This window comes from Bufo gargarizans, chromosome 9, assembly GCF_014858855.1.
Source record: "Bufo gargarizans isolate SCDJY-AF-19 chromosome 9, ASM1485885v1, whole genome shotgun sequence".
In the NCBI taxonomy this organism is placed as follows: domain Eukaryota; kingdom Metazoa; phylum Chordata; class Amphibia; order Anura; family Bufonidae; genus Bufo; species Bufo gargarizans.
In genome coordinates this window covers 7458024-7484241 of record NC_058088.1, presented here as the reverse complement: position 1 = coordinate 7484241, position 26218 = coordinate 7458024, and the positions used below count along the sequence as shown (strand labels likewise).

The 26218-nt window shown below is 43.9% G+C and overlaps 1 protein-coding gene across 1 annotated transcript; it reads left to right on the top strand.

The window, feature by feature from the left end:
• Nucleotides 1-889: 889 nt before the first annotated feature.
• Nucleotides 890-25300, top strand: LOC122946581 (interferon lambda-3-like). Its single transcript, XM_044306301.1, has 6 exons — nucleotides 890-912; nucleotides 22750-22939; nucleotides 23263-23340; nucleotides 24607-24750; nucleotides 24861-24941; nucleotides 25211-25300. The coding sequence occupies exons 1-6, from the start codon at nucleotides 890-892 to the stop codon at nucleotides 25298-25300; spliced, it is 606 nt and encodes a 201-aa protein (XP_044162236.1).
• Nucleotides 25301-26218: the final 918 nt, after the last annotated feature.

The following is a 26218-nucleotide window of genomic DNA, read 5'->3' as shown; positions in this document are numbered from 1 at the left end:
GAAAAAATGGATGCGGGCTAAGGTGTCCCTTGGGATATCCGCGCTTAAATGAGCCGGCTTAGGAATTCTGTGAGCTCTGTCTATGATCATATCAGGAACAGGTATTTTCGGCAAAAGTGATTTAAATAGGCTTTTGAGATATGTTTGCAGGTCTCTGGGAGCCACATCTTCTGGTATACCCCGGAATTTCACATTGTTCCTCCTGGAACGATCTTCCATATCTGCGATTTTGTACTTTAGAGATTCAAGTTCATCTGCTAGATCATTATGTGCATCTATGATGTTATTCTGTGAGGTCGCAAATTCAGCCATTTTACTCTCCACATGAGCTACCTTGCTTTCATTTTCCTTAACTTTGGCAGCTAAGGGGTTAATCATCTCTGCTATATCCGCACGGAGTGACTGGTGCAGGGCAAGGAGCATATTTTTCATGGAGTCTTCACAGAGTGGCTTATCAGAAGTTTGATATGTAAGTATAGGGGCTATATGGAAAGTCTCTGCTGGTCCCCCCCGTATTGCAGTACTGACCTCTTGACAAGTGGAGGAATCCAGTCTCGGTCTCTGCTTTTGAGGACTAGCCGAGGGTGAGTGGCTCCGGTTTGCAGCGGCGCCATTTTCTGAGCCTGTGGTCTCTGAGGACTGAAACTCGCCTGGCATCGGAGGGAGCGCAGGGAACTCTGCTTCGCTCATAGAAAAGGCCTCGGGCTCCGGAGGAGGTGAGAATGACGGTGAGCCGTGCTTCGGCGAGGCGCTGCTGCAGGGCGACGGCGGGTAAGTGTCGCTGTGAGATCCGGCGCCATCTTTAGTCGGGCCTCTCTCAAAGAAGCCGTCTAGGTTCCCGCTCTGCATTTTAGGCAATTGTCTTTTGGTCCTCCCCATGTTGTCCGGTATGACGTCCAGCTTCTTCCTAGGGTAATCGGGTAGTGGAGAGGATGATGTAAGCTCTGGGAAGCTCAATTGCAGTCGCTCTGGTGCAGGAGCTCTAAGATCAGGCGGCCATTCCACTCAGCGGCCAAGCCACGCCCCCCTGGAGGGCTGATTTTTTATGGACCAGTTTATTTACACCGTGTCCTGTTTCAACCCCCCTGATGCACCCCTGGAGTAGAAACTCCCTAAAAGTGACCCCATTTTGGAAACTAAGGGATAAGGTGCCATTTTTTTGGGGACTATTTTTAGGGTAAATATGATTTTTGGTTGCTACATATTACATTTTTGTGAGGCAAGGTTACCAAAAATTGAAATTCTGAAATTTCATCTCCATTTGCCATTAACTGTTGAGGAACACCTAAAGGGTTAATAAAGTTTGTATAATCAGTTTTGAATACCTTGAGGGGTGTAGTTTCTTAGATGGGGGTCACTTTTAGGGAGTTTTTACTCTAGGGGGGCATCAGGGGGGCTTCAAAAGGGACATGGTGTCAATAAAAAAGGCCATCAAAATCGGCCTTCCAGAAACCATGTCGGTCCTTTCCTTTTGCGGCCTCCCTTTTACTGATACAGCAGTTTACGACCACAAATGTGGCATTTCTGTAAACTGCAGTATCAGGGTAATAAATATTAACTTTTGTTTGGTTGTTAACCCTTGTTTTGTTCCCGTTTTTTTTTTTTTTTTTTTTTTTTACCGTGTTAATCTGGGGTGTTAGGTCATGGGATATTTTTATAGAGGAGATTCTTACGGACGCGGCGATACCTAATAAGTCTACTTTTTTTTTACAATTATTTAGGTTTTTGACTATATTATCCTTTTTGATACAAAAATAAATTTTTTGTATCTCTAAAGTCTAAGTGTCATTTTTTTTATTTATTTTTTATCCGATTATCTTATGTGGGGGCTCATTTTTTGCGGGACGAGCGGACGGTTTTATTGGCACTATTTTGGGGGCTATATGACTTTTTGATTGCTTGCTATTATATTTTTTGTTATGTTTGGTGACAAAAAAAATCTTTTTTTGCCCTTTTTTTTTTTGACCGTGTTAATCTGGGGGGTTGGGTCATTGGGTCTTTTTATAGAGGAGATTCTTACGGACGCGGCGATACCTAATAAGTCTACTTTTTTTACATTTATTTAGGTTTTAGACTATATTATCCTTTTTGATACAAAAAAAATGTTTTGTATCTCTAAAGTCTAAGTGTCATTTTTTTTTTTTTATCCGATTATCTTATGTGGGGGCTCATTTTTTGCGGGACGAGCAGACGGTTTTATTGGCACTATTTTGGGGGCTATATGACTTTTTGATCACTTGCCATAACATTTTTTGATATGTAAGGTGACAAAAAAAAAACTTTTTTTTGCACCTTTTTTTTTTTTTTTTTCCTGGACCGTGTTAATCTGGGGGGTTAGGTCATGGGGTATTTTTATAGAGGAGATTATTACCGACGCGGCGATACCTAATATGTCTACTTTTAATAAATTATTTTAGTTTTTTTGGGTGTCTCAAGTCTGAGAACCAGTTTTTTTATCCGATGTCAGTGCTAAATTGGGATATAAATTTAGTACTCCATGGAAGTGTGATACTCCCTAAACCAACCGTCAATGCAGAGGCCCGGATGATCGGGGCACGTGTCACATTGAGTAGTGGTGTCCTTCCGTATCCCGCTCCTGCCACACACTCTGCACTTTTTTTGGGTTCGTCCCTTCTTTCCAGTATGGGGGACCACACCTGGAAAGTGTTGGCCAGGGACGATCCGGGCGCCTCCAGTTCCTGAGGTACTCCGGCCTGCTCTTTCCCGGTCCGAAAAGATCAGGGCCTTGAGGACTGCCTCATAGAACTGGAGGAATGTCCCTGTGTTGCCAGCGCTTCGGGATAGTACAAAAGAGTTGTACATGGCAACCTGCACCAAGTAGACCGCAACTTTTTTGTACCATGCCCGGGTTTTGCGCATGGCGTTATATGGCTTGAGGACTTGATCCGAGAGATCAACTCCTCCCATATACCGATTGTAGTCGACGATACAATCGGGCTTGAGGACCTGTTGCCGCGGTACCTCGCACAGGGACAGGGGTGATGCCGTTACCGTGAATTGTGGACAGTACAAGGACATCCCTCTTGTCCTTATACCTGACCAGCAACAGGTTTCCAGTGGTAAGGGCACGGGTCTCACCCCTGGGGATAGGTACCTGGAGGGGGAGGGCAGGGAGGCCGCGTTGATTTTTTCGCACGGTCCCACAAGCGAACGTGGATCTGGCGGCAAGGGACTGAAACAAGGGGATACTGGTATAAAAGTTATCCACGTACAGGTGGTAACCCTTATCCAGCAGTGGGTACATAAGGTCCCACACAAGTTTCCCGGTAACACCCAGAGTGGGGGAACATTCTGGGGGTTGAATCCGGGAATCTCGCCCCTATATATACGAAATTTGTAAGTGTACCCTGAGGTACCGCTTGGAGGGCACATACTGGCGGAAAATGAGTCTCCCCTTGAAAGCAGATGAGAGACTCATCAACCGCGACCTTTCTTCCAGGTACACAGGCCTCCATGAATTTGGCCCCAAAGTTATCGATGTCCGGCCGTATCTTATTCAGACGGTCATGGGCAGGATCACCTCGGGGGGGAAATGCTGCATTATCGGAATAATGCAGACATTTCCGGATGGCCTCAAACCGGGAGCGTGTCATGGCCGTACTGTAAAGTGGGGTCTGGTATAGGACGTCCCCACTCCAGTAATGCCTGACACTGGGTTTCTTGACCAGGCCCATATGCAGCACGAGGCCCCAAAATGTCCTCATTTCGGCTGCACTGACCGGCGTCCAGCCACCGGGCCTGGCCAAAAAGGAGCCCGGGTGTTGAGCGACGAACTGTTGGGCGTACAGATTCGTCTGCTCCACCATCAGATTTACCAGTGGGTCACTGAAAAAATGACAAAAAAAAGTCATATTCAGTGTAGCCCACTGTGGAAATCTGGATTCCTGATTGGCCTACAAAATCAGGAATCACGGGCTCATATCGCTCTGGGCTACACCAGACTAGTTCACCGGCAGGGTGCTCCGGTGGATTTAACTGGTGGGCCGGGAAACCAGTACGAGCCCCAGAGCTGCTCGTACTAGGCTGGGCCACAGGGTCCCTAACATGGCGGACCCCTTGCTCCGCCTGGCGGCGTCTCCGCCGCCTTGGGGGCTCATCATCATCGCTAGATGATGAGGAGGACGCGGATGATAACAGGAATGTGGGGTCATCCTCGTCCTCACTGGGACTCTCGGAGTCAGAGGCAAGCTGGGCGTATGCCTCCTCGGTTGAGAACGTCCGGCGGGCCATAGGGGAGTGTGTGTCTGCGTGTGTATGTGCGTGTGTGGAAATCTTTATTTTGTGTGCGTGTGTGTGGGGGCACGGGTGTTCGCGGACTTAACCCTAAACCTAACAGAAAAAAAATAAAAAATAAAATAAAAAAAGGCCAAAAAATGTGAAAAAAAAAAATCAAAACCACTGATCAACCGTCTGAAGTTGATCAGCGGTGGGGTGTGCGATGCGCTAACAGTGGCCGGATGCTAAGAGTGCCGGCCACAGTCAGAGTACACAAAAAAAAATAAAAAATCCTGCACCCCAAAAAAGTGGGGGGGAGGGGGGCAGGGGGGACAAGCGGCAGCACCCCTGGGGGGTCTAGGGTCACACAGCTGTGCTGTGGACCCCAGACACCCTAACTAGGGTGATGCAATAACAAGTTCAGAAACTACCTTTCCCTTTTTTTTCCCTGCCTAAACCAAACTTTCCCTATGCTGTCCCTATGTACCTGATGGGGTGCTGTGGGCAGAGATCGGGTCCTGGGGGCACAGATCGGGGTGCTGGCAGCGACGGCAGACACGTGCAGGCAGCTCCTCTCTCCTCGGCTCCGGAACACAAAAGGAGGAGGAGAGGGGCGCCTGCCTCTTTTGAATCTGCCGCCGGACCACCCACAGACCAATCAGAAGCGATCCTGAGTGGTGATGTCACCATCACCACTCAGGATCGCGCTGGATGGTGATTGGTGGGGTGAAATCACACCACCATCACCATCCTGTTCCGGGTTATCGGGTCTTCAGAGACCCTAATAACCTGGAAATGCAGAAAACCGCAGGTCTGAATTGACCTGCGGTTTTCTGCGATCGCCGACATGGGGGGGTCACAGGACCCCCCGGCGCATTTAGCCTAGGTGCCTGCTCAATGATTTGAGCAGGCACCGTGTTCCTATCACCGCCCGCCCGGCGGCAGTGATCGGAACCATACATGACGTACCAGTACGTCATGTGTCCTGAAAGGGTTAATATAATTGCTAATGTACGCAGAGTCCATATTTACCCCTCTTACCTCTGGCTGTGCTTTAAATTCTTTAAAAATAGTACTTTTGTGATATGCAAATTTCTTCACTACCAGCAAGTTGGGCGGTTACTTGCTGGTAGCCGCTGCATCCTCGGTCTAAAAAACGCCCCCTTCTCCACTTGATTGACAGGGCCAGTGAGCGCTCTCCTCCTTCCGCTGGCCCTGTCTGCAGCTGAAATCCCAAGCCTGCACCGTACCGGTCCTCATTCGGCACAGACGCTCTGAGAGAAGGACGCTTGCTTGGCTGCTCCTTCCTCAGTGCGCCTGCGCCGATGACGTGAGCCCTAGACCCGGAGGAGAAGACGCCGGCATCGCTGGTAAGGAGACGGAGAGTCCGGTGACGTCGCTGGATGCTTGATTCAGGTATTTGCCTAATAAGCATGCAGCCACTACAACCACCAACGAAATGAGGTGCCATTATTTTACAAAAAGTATATTTAAACACACTATACCACCAATGCTTATAAATAATATACCCATAATTAATAAATATATATATATATATATATATATATATATATATGATATATACAATATATACAGGGTGGGTCATTTATATGGATACACCTTAATAAAATGGGAATGGTTGGTGATATTAACTTCCTGTTTGTGGCACATTAGTATATGTGAGGGGGGAAACTTTTCAAGATGGGTGGTGACCATGGCGGCCATTTTGAAGGTGGCCATTTTGAATCCAACTTTTGTTTTTTCAATAGGAAGAGGGTCATGTGACACATCAAACTTATTGGGAATTTCACAAGAAAAACAATGGTGTGCTTGGTTTTAATGTAACTTTATTCTTTCATGAGTTATTTACAAGTTTCTGACCACTTATAAAATGTGTTCATTGTGCTGCCCATTGTGTTGGATTGTCAATGCAAGCCTCTTCTCCCACTCTTGACACACTGATAGCAACACTGCAGGAGAAATGCTAGCACAGGCTTCCAGGTATCCGTAGTTTCAGGTGCTGCACATCTCGTATCTTCACAGCATAAGTTTGATGTGTCACATGACCCTCTTCCTATTGAAAAAACAAAAGTTGGATTCAAAATGGCCGACTTCAAAATGTCCGCCATGGTCACCACCCATCTTGAAAAGTTTCCCCCCTCACATATACTAATGTGCCACAAACAGGAAGTTAATATCACCAACCATTCCCATTTAATTAAGGTGTATCCATATAAATGGCCACCCTGTATATATATATATATATATATATATATATATACAGTACAGACCAAAAGTTTGGACACACCTTCTCATTCAAATAGTTTTCTTTATTTTCATGACTATGCAAATTGTAGATTCACACTGAAGGCATCTAAACTATGAATTAACACATGTGGAATTATATACATAACAAAAAAGTGTGAAACAACTGAAAATATGTCATATTCTAGGTTCTTCAAAGTAGCCACCTTTTGCTTTGATTACTGCTTTGCACACTCTTGGCATTCTCTTGATGAGCTTCAAGAGGTAGTCACCTGAAATGGTCTTCCAACAGTCTTGAAGGAGTTCCCAGAGATGCTTAGCACTTGTTGGCCCTTTTGCCTTCACTCTGCGGTCCAGCTCACCCCAAACCATGTCGATTGGGTTCAGGTCCGGTGACTGTGGAGGCCAGGTCATCTGGCGCAGCACCCCATCACTCTCCTTCATGGTCAAATAGCCCTTACACAGCCTGGAGGTGTGTTTGGGGTCATTGTCCTGTTGAAAAATAAATGATGGTCCAACTAAACGCAAACCGGATGGAATAGCATGCCGCTGCAAGATGCTGTGGTAGCCATGCTGGTTCAGTATGCCTTCAATTTTGAATAAATCCCCAACAGTGTCACCAGCAAAGCACCCCCACACCATCACACCTCCTCCTCCATGCTTCATGGTGGGAACCAGGCATGTAGAGTCCATCCGTTCACCTTTTCTGCGTCGCACAAAGACACGGTGGTTGGAACCAAAGATCTCAAATTTTGACTCATCAGACCAAAGCACAGATTTCCACTGGTCTATTGTCCATTCCTTGTGTTCTTTAGCCCAAACAAGTCTCTTCTGCTTGTTGCCTGTCCTTAGCAGTGGTTTCCTAGCAGATATTCTACCATGAAGGCCTGATTCACACAGTCTCCTCTTAACAGTTGTTCTAGAGATGTGTCTGCTGCTAGAACTCTGTGTGGCATTGACCTGGTCTCTAATCTGAGCTGCTGTTAACCTGCGATTTCTGAGGCTGGTGACTTGGATGAACTTATCCTCCGCAGCAGAGGTGACTCTTGGTCTTCCTTTCCTGGGGCGGTCCGCATGTGAGCCAGTTTCTTTGTAGCGCTTGATGGCTTTTGTGACTGCACTTGGGGACACTTTCAAAGTTTTCCCAATTTTTTCGGACTGACTGACCTTAATTTCTTAAAGTAATGATGACCACTCGTTTTTCTTTACTTAGCTGCTTTTTTCCTGCCATAATACAAATTCTAACAGTCTATTCAGTAGGACTATCAGCTGTGTATCCACCTGACTTCTCCACAACGCAACTGATGGTCCCAACCCCATTTATAAGGCAAGAAATCCCACTTATTAAACCCGACAGGGCACACCTGTGAAGTGAAAACCATTTCAGGTGACTACCTCTTGAAGCTCATCAAGAGAATGCCAAGAGTGTGCAAAGCAGTAATCAAAGCAAAAGGTGGCTACTTTGAAGAACCTAGAATATGACATATTTTCAGTTGTTTCACTCTTTTTTGTTATGTATATAATTCCACATGTGTTAATTCATAGTTTTGATGCCTTCAGTGTGAATCTACAATTTTTATAGTCATGAAAATAAAGAAAACTCTTTGAATGAGGTGTGTCCAAACTTTTGGTCTGTATTGTATATATATATATATATATATATATATATATATATATATAGAAATACAGTCCTGATCAAAAGTTTAAGACCACTTGAAAAATGGCAAAAAATCATATTTAGCATGGCTGGATCTTAACAAGGTTCCAAGTAGAGCTTCAACATGCAACAAGAAGAAATGGGAGTGAGACAAAATATTTTTTGAGAATTCAATTTAATGAAAACAACGAATAAACTGAAACACGCTGTTTTTCAGCTGATCAAAAGTTTAGGACCACACCTCAAAAAAAAAAAAAATAACCCCCCCCCCCCAAAACAGAAATCCAACTTCCAAACATGAACTCAGTAATGAGTAGCTCCGCCGTTATTGTTTATCACTTCCAAAATTGCTGTGGCATGCTTGATGCAAGCGTTTCCATAAAGAGTGGGAACATTTCTCCAAGTGGTGAAGACGGCCGCACGAAGGCCATCTACTGTCTGGAACTGTTGTCCATTTTTGTAAACTTCCCTTGCCATCCATCCCCAAAGGTTCTCAATTGGATTTAGATCAGGGGAACACGCAGGATGGGCCAAAAATAAAATGATATAATTCTCCTGGAAGAAGTCCCTTGTCCTGCGGGCATTGTGTACTGTAGCGTTGTCCTGTTGAAAAACCCAGTCGTTACCACACAGACGAGGACCCTCAGTCATGAGGAATGCTCTCTGCAACATCTGGACATAGCCAGCGGCCGTTTGACGCCCCTGCACTTCGTGAAGCTCCATTGTTCCACTGAAGGAAAAAGCACCCCAGACCATTATGGCGCCCCCTCCACTGTGGTGCGTAGAAAACATCTCAGATGGGATCTGCTTGTCATGCCAGTAACGTTGGAAACCATAAGGACCATCAAGGTTAAATTTTTTCTCATCAGAGAATAAAACTTTCTTCCACCTTTGAATGTCCCATGTTTGGTGCTCTCTTGCAAAGTCCAAACGAGCAGTTCTGTGGCATTCAAGGAGACAAGGTCTTTGAAGACGTTTTTTGTTTTTGAAGCCCTTCAGTCTCAGATGCCGTCTGATGGTTATGGGGCTGCAGTCAGCACCAGTAAGGATGGTTATGGGTCGAGGATCGTCCAGTGTCTTGACGGACAGCCAATTGGATCCTCCGGCTCAGTGCTGATGAAATTTTTTGGGGTCTTCCACTTGACTTTTTTGTTCCATAACCCTCAGGATCATTTAAGAAATTCCAAATGACTGTCTTACTGCGTCCCACCTCAGCAGCGATGGCGTGCTGTGAGAGACCACGTTCAAAAAGGGAGAGTTTTTTTGCCTTTGCCATCACAACTTTGCACAGATTTGGCCTTTTAAAAGGCATGTGGTCCTAAAATTTGATCAGCTGAAAAACAGCCTGTTTCAGTTTATTCATTGTTTTCATTAAATTGAATGCTGAAAAAATGTTTTGTCTCACTCCCATTTCTTCTTGTTGCATGTTGAAGCTCTACTTGGAACCTTGTTAAGATCCAGCCATTCTAAATATGTATTTTTGCCATTTTTCAAGTGGTTTTAAACTTTTGATCAGGACTGTATAATGGAAAGATCTGCACCTGCTCTGTGTCTTTGACCCGCACTTGGTTTTGGCTCATAATAACTGATTGAAATAACTGACCAAATAACTGAAGTGTGAACTTGGCCTTACTCTCATATTGTATTTCTCATGTTTAGAGGGAATCACCAGAACACAGTAAGACGCCTTCTGAGGAACTGAAGCTATGGCTGCACCATCTCCAGCACTTTGTGGAAGAAATACGTCTCCTGTATGAATGTCAGATGTGTCATGTTCCAGTGTCATCCTGTCCTTCATGGTGGAGCAGATAAATGACACTGAACATGTACACTGAGATCACACTGATGACTAGAGTGGTTCATATTATGCTATGATCTGAACTTCACAGAGAAGGTAGAAGAATTTTAGAAGAACAACTGTCAGATAGAGAAGATGACATGAAGACGAGGAATTTGTAGTTAATAATGGTGAATCCACAACATGCCTACTAAATCCTTTACTTATTTTATTGTAGGCATCTCCACAATGTCTCCAGCATGCCATGTTACTCAGTCTCATCTCACTAAGGGTTTGAAGATGTTGGGTGCTGGGCTCATGGAAAACTAATTAAAAATAAGCTTCAAAGAAGATCCACAAGTCTGGAGGATGAGCTTCAATTTTTAAACTTAAAGGGGTTTTTCGAGAGTGTAATGCTGATGACCCCCGCCGATCAGCTGTTTGAGAAGGAAGCGGCACTTTCTTCCTTCTCCAACTTTTCCTAGGCCGTTCATCGCTTACGTGGCCTAGAAGCAGCTCAGCCGTGATACCAAGCACAACCACTATACAATGTACGGCGCTGTGCTTGGTGAGCAAGGAGAAGACCACAGCACTGAATTGAGCGCCGGTGCCTTCTTAACCTCTTACGGACACAGGGCGTACCTGTACGCCCTGATGTCAGAGTCCTTAAGGACACAGGGCGTACAGGTAGGCCCTGTGTATTTCCGATCACCGCTGCGCGGCGGGTGGTAATCGGAACGGTGTGCCTGCTGAAATCATTCAGCAGGCACCCTGTAACAATGCCGAGGGGGGTCCTGTAACCCCCGTATCGGCGATCGCTGCTAACCACAGGTCAATTCAGACCTGCAGTTTGCAGCATATCCGGGTTATTCGGGTCTCCGGTGACCCGATGACCCGGAATAGGAGGGTGATCGGTGATGTAGAACCTGTGAGGTGACGGTGAGGATGAGGATCGCCGGTGATTGGCTGGAAGGACTGACCTGGAGATAACGTCCTGGAGCTCCGCTCTCCCCGCCCACAGACTTCTGTGTGAGCAAGGAGAGAGGAGCCCTGTGTCGGTCTCTCTGCATCCCACACGATCCGCTGCCATCCGTGGCCCCTGAGACCCCATAAAGTGCCATCTGGCATATAAACATTTAAGGAGAGCTTTAGGTTGGACACCGGATCTGAGGGTGTCTGGAGTCCACAGCACCCTGTGCGACCCCCATCCCACCAGGGGTGCTGCAACTTGCCCTGCTCCCGCACATATTTTTGGGCGCAAGCGCATTTTTTTTTTCTTTTTGTAGGTGAGCTGACTGTGGCCGGCACTCTTAGCCGTAAAAGAGCGTCCAGCCACTGTTAGCGCATCGCCCACCCCACCGCTGATCAACTTGGTACCGCTGATCAGCGAGTTTTTAGGGTGTGAGCAATTTTTCGGGGATTCTGTTAGGTTAGGGTGGGTTAGGGTAGGGTATACATAAAAACACCCCTTCCCCCCCCCCCCCCCCCCCACACACACACTAAATAAAGTTTTACACACACACGCATTCCCATTTAGCGTTCTAAGATGGCCCGGCAGATGTTCTCGACCGAGGAGGCATACGCCCAGCTGCTTTTCGACTCCGAGAGCCCCAGTGAGGATGAGGATGACCCCACTTTCCTGTTGTCATCCTCGTTCTCCTTATCATCATTTCTCCCGAGTAAGGACATATCCAATATGTGGACGTAAAGTGCTCTGCAGGCGAACTACACGGCTCAGAAGAGAAGGAGCGCCATTGGGATTTGGTTGTCCAAAATCCCAATGGCGCTCCTTCTCTTCTGAGCCATGTAGTTCACCCGCAGATCAATCTACATCTATATATGAGGTATTTTGTGGTGCTTTTTCTCCTATTAACCCTTGTAAAAATGAAATAAAAGGGGCTACAAGAACATATTAGTGTAAAAAAAAGAGATTTTGAATTTTCTCCTCCACTTTGCAGCTATTCCTGTGAAACACTTAAAGGGTTAACAAACTTTCTGAATGTCATTTTAAATACTTTAAGGGGTGCAGTTTTCATAATGGGGTCATTTATGGGGGATTTCTAACATAAAGACTCTCAAATTCACTTCAAAACTGAACTGGTACCTGAAAAAATCTGATTTTGAAATTTTCATGAAAAATTGCTGCTCAACTTTGAAGCCCTCTAGCGTCTTCAAAAAGTAAAAAAAAGGCAACTTTATGATGCCAACATAAAGTAGACATCTTGAATATGCGAATCAATATATCATTTATTTGGCATGTCCATTTTTCTTACAAGCAAAGAGTTTCAAAGTTAGAAAAATGCTAAATTTTCTAATTTTTCATGAAATTTGGGAATTTTCCACAAAGAAAGAGGTAAGTATTGGCGAAAATTTACCACTAACATAAAGTAGAATATGTCACGAAAAAACTGTCTCGGAATCAGTTTAATAGGTAAAAGCATACAGAGTTATTAATGCATAAAGTGACACTGGTCAGATTTGCAAAAAATGGCCTGGTCCTTAAGTTGAAAATGTGCCCGGTCCCTAAGGGGTTAAACAGTTGATCAGCGGGGATCTCCGGTGTCAAACCCTCCTCCTCTCAGTATTAAAGTCTCGGAAAACCCTTGTAAATTCTGACGCATCCAGTGTCGGACTGGGGTACTTAGGGCCCACCGGTTTAACTGATTCTGGGGGCCCACCTTAGGGCTCCTGCACACAAACTTATTTTTTTTCCGTGTCCGTACCATTTTTTTTGTGGCCTCTTTGTGAAACCATTTACTTCAATGGGGCCGCAAAAAAAACGGAAATGACTCCATGTGCATTACGTGTCTGTATGTACGCATGGCCGTTACGCAAAATGATAGAACATGTCCTATTATTGTCGGCATTACAGACTATTAGAGGTCGGCTGTTCTGTTCCGCATAATGTGGAATGCACACATCCGGTATCCATGTTTTGCGGATCCGCAATTTGCGGACTGCAAAACATCCAACGGTCGTGTTAATGAGCCCCTTACAGTGATAACAGAAATATTGCAGATGAAGTATGATGGCGGACACTCACAGCGAAATGCACAAACAACATACATGTGGCAGAATTCAGGCTACTTTCACACTTGCAGTAGCAGGGCCCGGCAGGATGTTCCGGCGGGGCAACTGCCTGCCGCATCTGTGCTAACGCTAGCCCACCGTGCCGCCGGAAGTCCGCTGTATGTTTGTCTGGCCGCATCTCGGCATGTTTGCCATGCTGCGGCCGGCCCTTCAGCCCTCCCCCATTATAGTGAATGGGGTCGGAGCGGACCTCCGGCGGCACGGTGGGCTAGCGTAAGCACGGATCTGGCAGGCTGATCCCCCACTGGAATAGCCTGCCGGACCCTGCGACCGCAAGTGTGACAGTAGCCTTACACACATATGGATATCCTGCTCTTAAGTCAGTCAGAAACAAGACACATGCAGTTCCTATCACACATCGGAAACAAGCAATACACGAACCAAGACATTTATGCCTAACCATATAAAGTGTAGCACACACTTCAGCAATTGGCATTTAGAAAGTTAATACAAGGCACTTACTAATGTATTGTGATTGTCCATATTGCCTCCTTTCCATCACATTACACACAGCACGTATCCGTGGTTATTACCACCGTGTAATCCAGCAGCGGTGGCCGTGCTTACACACTATAGGTAAAGGTGTTGGCCTATGCGCACTTCCAGCCTTTCCCTATAGTGTGTAAGCACGGCCACCACTGCTGGATTACATGGTGGTCGTAACCACGGATACCTGCTGTGTATAATGTGATGGAAAGGAGGCAATATGGACAATCACAATACATTAGTAAGTGCCTTGTATTAACTGCATGATAAATGCCATTTACTGAAGTGAGACGAACCCTTTAACCCCTTTAAGCATAAATGTCTGGCATTAAATTTACCAAATCATAACCTCCTCAGATTGCACATAATCTGCAGTATTTAAAAGGGTTGTCCTACCATAATGACCATCACCAATCTACAGGATAGGTGATAAATATCAGATTGCTGGGGGTCTGACTGCTGGAACACCCAGTGATCATGAAAAAAGGGGTCCTGAGACATTCAATTACATTACCGCCAATCAGTGTACACAAGGGTCTTAAAGGGGTCCTCTCACTTCAGTAAGTGGCATTTATCATGTAGAGAAAGTTAATACGAGCAACTTACTAATATACTGTGATCCATATTGCTTCCTTTGCTGGCTGGATTCCTTTTTCCATCCCATTATACACTGCTTGTTTCCATGGTTACAGACCAACCTGCAATCTACCAGCCAGCAAAGGAAGCAATATGGATAATAACAATACATTAGTAAGTGCCTTGTATTCACTTTCTCTACATGATAAATCCGATGAAGTGAGACAACCCCTTTAAGACCACGTTCCCTTGATCATGGGGGTCCCAGCAGTCAGACCCCCACCAATCAGACACTTATCACCTGTCGTGTCATAGCTGTTTCACCTTTTCACATCCCCTATCCTTAAAGGTTTTCTTTGGGTGTAAAAAAAAATAATAATAATTAAAATCTGGCCCAAAATATGTGTCAAACTAAAATAGAAATGCTCGCCTGTTAAAGGGCCCGTGTCCACTTTTCTAGTTATCCTCTATCCACAGGATCGGGGATAACTAAGTGATCCGTGGGGGTCTGAACGCTGGCGGAGTACAGTGCTGGCTAATTCCAGTGGTCCCAAAGAGAATGAATGGAGCAGCAGGGCTTATGTGTGGCCTGCCACACCATCAACAAGGGGGAACAGGACCCGTTCCTGGAATCAGTGTGTGTGTGTGGGGGGTCGCAGAATCAGACCCCACTAATCATATAGTTATGTCCTATGGTGTGGAGAGTATAACTTGAAAACCTGCACAACCTCTTTAAATCCTCCACCACTTCACCACCAGTATCTCTTTACATGGCAGCAGTGATGCCTGTAAATCCGTATTATCATCACTGCCGCCATGTAAACCACACGTGTCAATACTGGAGAATGTGATGCACTGTGCAGAATTTTTTGGGCATAAGGCTACTTTTATACTTGCATTTTGGTTTCCGTTTGTCAGATCCGTTCAGGGCTCTCCCAAGCGGTCCAAAACGGATCAGTTTTGCCCTAATGCATTCTGAATAGATAAGGATCCGCTCAGGATGCATCAGTTCAGTCTCCATTCCGCTTTGGAGGCGGACACCAAAACGCTGAGCCAAACAGATCCGTCCTGGCACACAATGTAAGTCAATAGGGACGGATCCGTTTTCACTGACACAATCTGGCACAATAGAAAACGGATCCGCCCCCCATTGACTTTCAGTGGTGTTCAAGACGGATCCGTTTTGGCTATGTTAAAGATAATACAAACGGATGCATGGGGTTGTATTATCTGAACAGATCCGTCTGTGCAGATCCATGACGGATCAGCACCAAACGCGAGTGTGAAAGTAGCCTAAGTCCAACCCCCTTTGCAGGTCACAACCTTTAACAAAGGTGCTAGAGGAGCAACGTGAGCAAGGGGCACAAACGGAGGGTCATAACTGAAGCAGAGACATTAGGGTCACCTGAGGCAGGGTAAGGGCTTGTTTACACAACCGTATGGCTTTTTGAGTGTTTTGCGGGCCGTTTTTAAAGGATCTGTTTTTTGTTTCAGTAGTGTTTCCGGTTCCATTCCATTTTTCCGTTCCGTATTTCCATATGGCATATACAGTAATAATTGGGCTGGGCATAAAATTTTCAATAGATGGTTCCGCAAAAACGGAACGGATACGGAAGACATACAGAGTACATTCCGTATGTGTTCCGTTTTTTTTTTTGTTGCGGACCCATTGACTTGAATGGAGCCACGGAAAGTGATTTGCGGGCAATAATAGGACATGTTTTATCTTTGAACGGAACGGAAATTCGGAAACGTAATGCATAAGGAGTACATTCCATTTATTTTGCGGAACCATTGAAATGAATTGTTCCGTATGCGGACCGTATACGGAACTCAATAAACGGCCCTTATACGGAACGCAAAAAAAGTTCGTGTGAACGAGTCCTAATAGTGGGGATCCTGGAGCAGGGGTAACTGGAGAAGAGGCAATATCAGTGGTGCATTTTGAGTGGGGGCATCTGGAGCTGGGGCACTTATGAGGGTGCGCCTAAAGCAGAGGCATTAGGGTCATCTGAGGCAGGGTAATAGTGGGGATCCTGGAGCAGCTGCAGGGGTATTAGGGTGCAACTGAAGAAGATTCAATATTAGGGGTGCTTTTAGAGTGGGGGCATTGGAGGGGCATCTGGAGCTGGGGCACTTATGGGGGTGCACCTAAAGCAGAGGCATTGGGGGGACCTAGGGCAGAGTCCCCCCAGTGCCACTCTGAACTCTGCAGAGAGCAGCACACATTCATAGATCTGTGTCTGCTATAAACAAATCCCCTATTTCCCCCTTACAGTCTCCTACAGCTCACTACTGTCACACACCTGAGAAATCAGCCCAGCACCGCAGAGGAGTCCTTCTCTCCAGCAGCCACAGTTTTCTGACAGCAGGGAGGGCAGGAGGATGGCCAGACATGTTCTCTCCTCCTTTACTGCCAGCAGCCCCAGAAGTCTAGTAGAAACTGCGGGGCCTTCTGTACAATGTACACCAGTAGGAGACTGCATCACTGTGCGATACTGCCACCTAGTGGTTACAATAATTATCTCTCCTGAGAAAGGAGAAATAATTACTCCCCATCTTATCTCGGGCTTAGAAGACTGGGGGCACACTGAGAAATCCCCCGCCTCCCCGGTGGGCCAGTCCGAGCCTGGAAGCATCAACCAATCTTCATCCGGTGACTATGAAACACGGGAAAAGAAAAACACTTTCCATGGATTATAAACCTCGGCCAATACAGAAGAAGAAGCTCTTCAAGATCTTGATTATCTTCTTCAATAGTTTATGGAACTTTTTGGAAAAAAAATAAAATAGAAAATAATAATACATACAGTGGATATAAAGTCTACACACCCCTGTTAAAATGTCAGGTTTCTGTGCTGTAAAAAAAATAAGACAAAGAAAAATCATTTTAAAAAATGTTCCACCTTTAATGTGACCTATAAACTGTACAACTCAATTGAAAAACAAACTGAAATCTTTTAGGTAGAGGGAAGAAAAAATCAATCGGATTCAGGTCTGGGCTCTGGCTGGGCCATTCCAAAACTTTAATCTTCTTCTGGTGAAGCCATTCCTTTGTTGATTTGGATGTATGCTTTGGGTCGTTGTCATGCTGAAAGATGAAGTACCTCTTCATGTTCAGCTTTCTAGCAGAAGCCTGAAGGTTTTGTGCCAATATTGACTGGTATTTGGAACTGGTCATAATTCCCTCTAGCTTAACTAAGGCCCCAGTTCCAGCTGAAGAAAAACAGCCCCTTGGCATGATGCTGCCACCACCATGCTTCACTGTGGGTATGGTGTTCTTTTGGTGATGTGCAGTGTTGTTTTTACACTAAACATATCTTTTGAAATTATGGCCAAAAAGTTCAACCTTGGTTTCATAAGACCATAACACCTTTTCCCACATGCTTTTGGGAGACTTCAGATGTGTTTTTGCAAAATGTAGCCTGGCTTGGATGTTTTTCTTCGTGAGAAAAGGTTTTCGTCTTGCCACTCTACCCCATAGCCCAGACATATGAAGAATACGGGAGATTGTTGTCACATGTACCACACAGCCAGTACTTGCCAGATATTCCTGCAGCTCCTTTAATGTTGCTGTAGGCCTCATGGTCGCCTCCCAGACCAGTTTTCTTCTCGTCTTTTCCTCAATTTTGGAGGGACGTCCAGTTCTTGGTAATGTCCCTGTTGTGCCACTCCACTTGATGATGACTGTCTTCACTGTGTTCCATGGTATATCTAATGCCTTGGCAATTCTTTTGTACCCTTCTGCTGACTGATACCTTTTAACAATGAGATCCCTCTGATGCTTTGGAAGCTCTCTGTGGACCATGGCTTCTGCTGTGGGATGTGACTAAGAACATTTCAGGAAAGACCAACTAGAGCAGCTGAACTTTATTTGGGGTTAATCAGAGGCACTTTAAATGATGGCAGGTGTATGCTGACTCCTATGTAACAGGATTTTGAATGTGATTGCTTAATTCTGAACACAGCTACATCCCCAGTTATAGGAGGGTGTGCACACTTATGCAGCCACATTATGTAAGTTTTTTTTTTTTTCCTCCACCTAAAAGATTTCAGTTTGTTTTTCAATTGAGTTGTACAGTTTATAGGTCACAGTAAAGGTGGAAAAAGTTCTGAAATTATTTATCTTTGTCTCATTTTTTACATCACAGAAACCTGACATTTTAACAGGGTGTGTAGACTTTTTATATCCACTGTATATATATGTATATATATTGGGGATTTTCTCTGGTAGACAGGCTTGCGGACGCAGTATAGAGTCAACGACAACGTCTTTAACTTAAACAGTTCGGTGTTTATTCACACATAAGGATAAGCAAAACAAAAAGTCAGTTTCAAGGAAAACAGTCACCTTGAGTCTGGTGTTTGTTCACACCATGCAGCAATGCAGAAGTCCTTGGACATAGCAGAAACCACCTGCTCTCACGCCAACAAGGTCGTAGGCCTTTACCCAAGCCCAAACTCCCAGGTCCCAACACAGAGACTGACAGAGCTTCACTGTCAGAGAGGAGTAAATTCCTCCCACCTGACAGTGCTGCCTGTGTTTTATAGCCTAAACCAAGACCCGGCCTGGAGCGTGGGGAGCAACCACCCACCCTGCACTTTGGCTGCTCCCAGTAAGAGCCGGCCCGGATCGGCTTTACAGCCATACTAAATAGCAAAACCATATCAGCCAGCACTAGCTGCCGCTGACACATGAAATTACCGGCTCTTACCTCACCGAGGCCAGGAATCTCGGCGAAACATACCTTCCGTCAATGACGGACCCTTGTGCCTTCCTACAATATATATATATATATATATATAATTTTCTTCCAGTGTCGTTTCCCTAAAGAAATATTATTTGTTCATATTTTCAGACAGATTCATATTTATTTCATGTATCTATATATTGTATTTATTCTTTTACATTTATTTGCAAATTAATCCATAGTATTATGTTTGATTTCTTGTGGATTTTTATAAGAATTTTAAAGAAATGGTAAATTAAAATTGTTAACATTAATTTTGATCTGAGGATGATGAATATCGATGCCATCGTAAGGTGCAGATAGATGGGTGACAAACTGGTTTTGATAATACTTGCAGTTATTTTTATTTTTTTTACACACTTTTATATAGCGCTGACATATTCTGCAGGGCTTTACAGACATTAGCATCACAAGGACCCCTGCAAGGCACCAGTGCTAACCACTGAGCCTCTGTGCTGCCCAGTTAAAGGGGTTGTCTCATCTTGCCATTACTAACTACTTAGTAACGGTGAGATGAGACAACCTCTTTAACTCTTTTTTGAAAAAAAAATTATAATTCATCTGTAGGTTACACAATGAAACTTGTTTCCACTTCTCTTGTCCTGTCAAGGTGTCAGGAAATTATTTAGCCATGATTCAGTACATGGCGGTTTTACAAGTTTTGCTAGGTAGGGGAGGTTAAGTCGGGTATTGCTATTTGTCTTTGCCTTTGATTTTGTCCTGGCTCCTGTTTGTTCTGTGTGCTCAGAACTGTTCTGGACCTTGATTAGATTCTGGATTAATACCTTACATGTTTCCCCTTTCTTTCTGGTTTAACCCCCTGTCTGCTGTTTTGGCTGCTATTGACTCTCCTGACTAAGACCTGCTACTCTTTGGCATCTGATGGGTCTACTACCTGTGAGCTAGCGCCTGTTTTCTGATACCTTACTCTTCAGATAGGTCCCTGGAAGCCAAGTCCAACTGGCCAGTGGCAGGCTCTGGTGAACAACCAGGGGTAGCCATAGATCTACTTCTCGGAGTGGTGAAGGAAGACAGGTTGCAGATTACCGGTTTGCTGGCGGTGGTCCTAGATGATGACCATGTACTCTTCCTAAACCTCTATTTCTCTACAGAAGGTTTTTAATTTGTCAGTAGTACTTGCATTCCTCTTGCTGTCTACAAAAATCTAAGAAGCATTCACTAACACAATGTTCAGTTGTACCAAACCGTTTTATTTCCATTTTCTTCAGTGCCTTGTAGAAAATGCTCATCTTTTTTTCTGTTAAGTCTTAAAGGAGTTTTCTCAAAAAGACATATGTCTTATCAGGGCCGTATGGCATCATAGAGGGGGTCTCCTGCTACAGCTTTGGTACAGCATCCACTGCTGGAGAAATGTCTGGCCAGATGTAACTTCCCTCAGCTGATAGCTGGAGGTTAGAGGAGCCTGAACTGATGAGACAACTGCTTTAAATCTTTCTTGATATATTTTTAGACTCCCATAGTTTTAAGGCTATGTCTCTCCATGTTTGCACATGAGAAAAGCCATTTCCATTGATGCAAGTGAGAAAAAAAAATGCAACAAACTCGGAAGGTAAAGATAAAGAAATGATCCTTGCTTACTTGACAGATCCCCTCGCTTCTACATCAGTTCCCTGAGATCTGTTACCCGGTTGCATCAATCACACCTGAAGGCTGCATCCAATCACTGGTCTCTTTGGTGCATTGCTGAGGCCAGTGATTGGCTGCAGTCGCCATGTGTTGTTGACATGACATGCAGTTGTGTAAAGATATCATGACCGGAAGAGCGGCAGGTAAAGATCACTTAGTTTTCGCAGGCAGATTCTCTGTTTTTTCCAGTTTTTTCCTAAAACTGGACAACCCCTTTAAAGGAATGATTCAAGACATCCACTTTCATCTCCTCTGCGTCCAGTCTTCAGTTGTCTTCAGCTGTTGACCACAGTATCACCTCCTCTTGTCTGTCCCTTCATGGGACTCAAACTGATGATCTTTTAAATTTTTTGGTAGTTTCTTCCTCTGAGTAATAGCAGACACTACAGCTGGATCTTCCTCAACCCTAAATCATTGCCACTGTCATTCCCTACTCCAAAAAATGTTCTTAGGTTGACCTGGCTGAAATTTTGTAGCTGAAGTTTCCTGTTACAGGCTTTGCTTCTGAAGCCATGATGATTGAAGATCTTTCACTAGATGTATTGATTTTCGAGAACTATTGCAGTACGCCAGTCCTTCAGGGTGAGCGAGTGTGAGGTCACGGGGGTCAGTTAACAGACCGAGGGTTACTCTTAGTACTCACAGTTTGTAGTATACCCTGGGCAGGCGTACAGCAGTGATGAAAAGGCTGGCACGTAAATCCTCTGGGGCACTCTCTGGATATAGGGACTAGGCCGGGTGATAGGTGAGGTGCCCTGGGTGTTGAAGGTTTAGCGTGCCTGTGGCAAGAACCCTTACAGTTCGTGATGCCAGTGCTGGTAACGGTGGCACAACGATTGTTAGGAGGAATAATGGAGGTACACACGATTGTAGTGAACTAGAATTCTTCTTTACTGAACAGTTCAAACTATGTACAGACTCCAAACAGTTCTATATGAAGTATATTTAGTAGCAGGCAGGCTTTACATAGGTGGCAGGTAGAATCCTAGCAAGAAAACTCAGGGGGGATTAAACTCACAGATCAGGCTGTACTTTGCGCAGAATCCTGTCTGGCTTTCTCTAAGGCCCGTATGCCTAATAGCTGGCTTTATCCTTGGGTAGGGAAACCTCCTCTGGTATCAATTCTCTTGCTGACAATAAACTTCTGCCCCTCAGCTTTCCACTTGTCTGGATAGGATTAGCACTGCTCTGTACTCTGCAGGGTGCAGGATAACTCAGGAGGATCTTCTTCTCCTGGACCCAGTTGGAGAACCTGGATATCCAGCTGCATGTTCGTAGCTGACACTTGGCTACTCCATGACTAGAGTGAACACTGGCCTCTAACACCCCCCCCCCCTCCTGGACTGGGCCTGTCTATATATACTAGAGGGTTTCCTAGCTCCCTCTACAGCTTTGGAGGAGAAACGACATCCCTAGCAGGCCTGGTACACAGGAAATAACATGAAAATATGCATTTCAATGCAATACAAAATATCATGACCATGCTCTACAGGAGGTGGGGAACAACATGACCCAATTGACCCTTAAGTAGTGCCCACTTTTACGTAGTGGGACACTACACTATTATACAAGAATGGCTTGTGTCTCGCCACTCATGGTGGACATGGTCTCCTGTGAAGGGTTAGAGTAGGATTTATTGGAGCTTTACATCATTTAATGTGTATTAAACATATTATATATTGTAATGACTCCACTGAGAATATGTTCTAGTAGAGTGTGACTGCTGAGGTCTAATATAGAGGGTAAATCAAAAGTCAGAAGCCACATTTAAATGCTTAATAGGAGATTGCTCCATTACTACATATGACAGGAGGAAACCTTGTGATATACAGATATGGAGGTAGTTACTGAGTGACGGGATGATCCTCATTATGTTTATAGCTCCTCCTGTATTAGGGGAAGGAGTTGGTCTTAAGAATCTTCTCCCAGTTACCTGACGTCTCCTTCTCACCTGTATAGTAAGGAAACTGAAAGTTGTAAAGAGTTCCCACGGCTGCCCTGTCTCCTGTCACTTGAATCCTAAACGTTAGAGAGAAGATTTCTCCACATTCTGAAAATGAAGGAATTTCTCTCCTTGAGACTGAAATATAAAAGGAGAAAGATGGAAAGACTTGAGCCACAGTTGAGATCAGCAGCAGAGAGACACAAAACAACCGGGCAGGTGAGTGTCTTCTCATGGGTGTATATACAGAACATCAGAGCTGTGGACATTTACATGATGGGTTTATGTACAATAATCATATGTATTAATATCTTATACACAGGTTCATAGGAAGAGAAGAAAGTCTTCAGATTGACACCAATACTCCAGCCATGGACGTCAGACTGGTGGTCTTCTGTATTCTATTTGTTGCCGTGAGCGGACATCCACACAAGAGACGCTGCTCAATGTCCAGATATAAATCAGTATCTTCCACTGACATCAAGATGATCAAAGAACTGCAGAATGAACATGTAAGGGGGAAGATTGTCTTATACTGAGAGGAGTCTGATTCATGGCTATGGAGGATGAGTCAAAAGTCAAGAAGGAAACTTGATCCTATATTATATGTTGATAGAACTGTAGAGTAACCAACTTCATAGATGCACCCATTGATCTATTACATTCATCCATCTACCATCGGTTCCTGGCTTTTGACTCTTGACCCTCTATTAGACATCAGCAGTCACGCTCTATTAGAACATATTCTTAATTAAATCATTACAATATTTATTGTGTATAATATGTACCACACTTGATATAAAGCTCCAACAAATCCTATTCTGACCCTCCGCAGGAGAAGGACATTTCCACCAGTGCAATGAAATGCTACAGAAGAATGATGAGACACAAGCCATCTGTATGTGACCTAAATGTAAGTAGGCTGTCTCTTTACTTGGGACTCACAGAATGAACAAAACCCTGTTCACGGGACTATAGTAGAATTAGGTTTATTATTAAACGGGTGTCACAGAATTACCATTAATTCTAAAACTTCACTTTTAATATTCATAATTAAAATTTTAGACCCTTTTGATACGAAAATAACCAATAAACACAAATTAAAGCAAACAAGACTATGTGTCACTTGTCTCCTAAATGGCAGGATGCCAAGTGAATAAAATAATCTATAGGGGCAATATCCCTAGTGTATCCCCTATTGATTAGGCCCTGCCTAGAAACGGAATAGCCGCCCCGATAGGGGCGATCCCCTATCTCGTACCTCCTATAATTCCCTGGAGGGCCCTGGTACGGGTGACAGATGATGCTATTCCTAATTGGAGACCAAAACTAGTCTACAAGTGAACCAAAAATAAAAAAAAGGTATACACAGAACACCCCTTCCCCCGTGTAGTAGAGGTAAGAAATTTAGAAAAGACAGTGCACGATTATAACATGAATTATGTAAAACGTCCCTACGCGTTTCGCCCTGTTGATGTTAGGCTCCTCAGGGGACAAAGACCAAAAACATACGGAGTGTCCTACACCATAGATTAAAGTAAACAGAATGATGAAGGCAGAGAAAAATACTGGTCTTAGAGCACTGGTCACTGTTTCTAGATACACATTAAGATGTAAAGTATGGGACTCCAGCATTAGAAAGAGGCATTAAATATATGCCAGAAGACACGGCTATAATAGTGGCGAGGTCTAAGAAAATAGTCATCCAGTCACATCCTCATTGTCAAATCAATCACTATAATGCAACATGCCCTCCCAGCCTCTGAGAGTGTTAATACAATATTCAGAGTGAAGAAAATAGTATATAGGGTATGTTTTAGATATGAATTTCAACACTCTTTTTAACAACAGTCACAGCCTATATGGATATATATAGGTCTGAATGCTTGCAGTAACTAGTATAAGATAATACAGAAAAACTTGCTTGTCCAGATAGAGATCAGTACATATCCTGTTAGGTGGACAGCTCTGGTGGGTAGTGGTGTGGCTCAAGAAGGGCTGGTGATGCTGGTTTGCAGGGTCCCGGCGTGTCCGCCATCCGGATGAAGACGCGGCTGTCTCTTTACTTGCTCATCACTTTCTTGCACAATAATTCTCTAAAATAAAACTTTACCTACAAATATACACAAGGAACCACTTTTATAAACCTATAAACTTTTAACCATCTTCTCTTATACAGCGCAGTGACCGTCTGATTCTGACTTTGGAGCGAGTTACAATAACCACAGAGGTTCTGGCAAATCTGGCCACATCTGATGTGCCCGACCCTGTATCACAGTCACTCATGATGTTCCTCAAGATCAGGGATGATCTTCTGATCTGTGTAAGTTCATATGGTTTTCATTGTCACTTTTTGGTTCATGATTTGATGTATTGTTTCTGGTTCTGGACATATTGACCCATAACTTATTATTTTGTGTTTCTTTTGGTCAGAGGGATTCATCAGAATACAGTAGCACACCTTCAGAGGAGCTGATGCCATGGCTTCACCATCTCCAGTACTTTTTGGAAGAGGTAAGAGTTTGACACTGGCCAACAGATGTAACATACACAATATCACTCTGCCCTCCATGGTGGGGCAGAGAAATGAGCCTGGACACTTAGAGTAGATGAGGTTCTTCTGATGACTAGAGAGTTTCACATTATACAATGATCTAATTTCATTAAAAAGACAAAAGGAAGAAAGAGCATAGATGGCAGATAGAGGAGATGACATGAAGGAATTTATAGTGAATGGTGAATCCACAAGGTGCCTAATAAACCCTTGACTAATTTTATTGTAGGCATCTCCACAATGTCTCCAGGATGCCGTGTTACTCAGCCTTATCTCACTAATGGTGGAAGATGTTGGGTGTTGGGCTCATGTAAAATAACTACAAATAAGTTTTAAAGAAGATCCACAAGTCTAGAAGATTCAAGCTTTAATCATGTAGCATCTCCCATGAAGTCAATCTTCTTCATCCTATGACTAATGGTGACTATAAAATATTGGAAAGAGAAAGAAAAAAATCACTGTCCACAGATTATAAACTTCAGCCGCCACAGAAGAAGAAACTCTTCTAGAACTTCATTCTCCTCATCAATGTTTTCTGGGCCTTCTAAGAAAATATGTTTCTTTTGTTGAATATCCCTAAAAAAAAGATGAATATTCTTTGATGTTTTAAAGAAGATTAATTTATATTTGATGTATTTATATAATTTATTTGAATATATTTATATCTATAATTAATGAATTTATTTTTTTATATATTTGTTAATTAATTAGAATTATCATATTATAGCATTTTATTTATTGGATTTCTTATAGATTATTTATATACATTTTAAAGAAAAAGAAAATAAAAATTGTCCAACATTCATATTGATCTGATGATTATTATTTATGCCATGAAGCTTGAAGTCTCCATGGTTTTTTGAAGTGAGTTTTTTCATCCAGGCATCATCTTTTTTTCACCCCTGGATCTTAAACATATGGAACCTAGACAGTGTCCTTCTACAAGCAGGACATATCATGGGTAAAGTTTATAGACCCTGGTGACGAAGAAAATGACTACAAAGTCATCTACAAGTGGGGTTGTCTTTTATTAGGTCTTTGTGGCCATTATTGTGTCAGAGCATGGGACCACCAGGGGATCTACTCACACTTTCACATTTCCACATCCAATCTTCCTCATCATTTGTTTTCACCTGTTGACTACATATCACCTCTTTTAGGTCCTTTGGAGTGCCTCAAACCAGTTATATTTTCCGCTGTTTCTAGGGTCTCCCTCTGAATAATACACCCACAGACA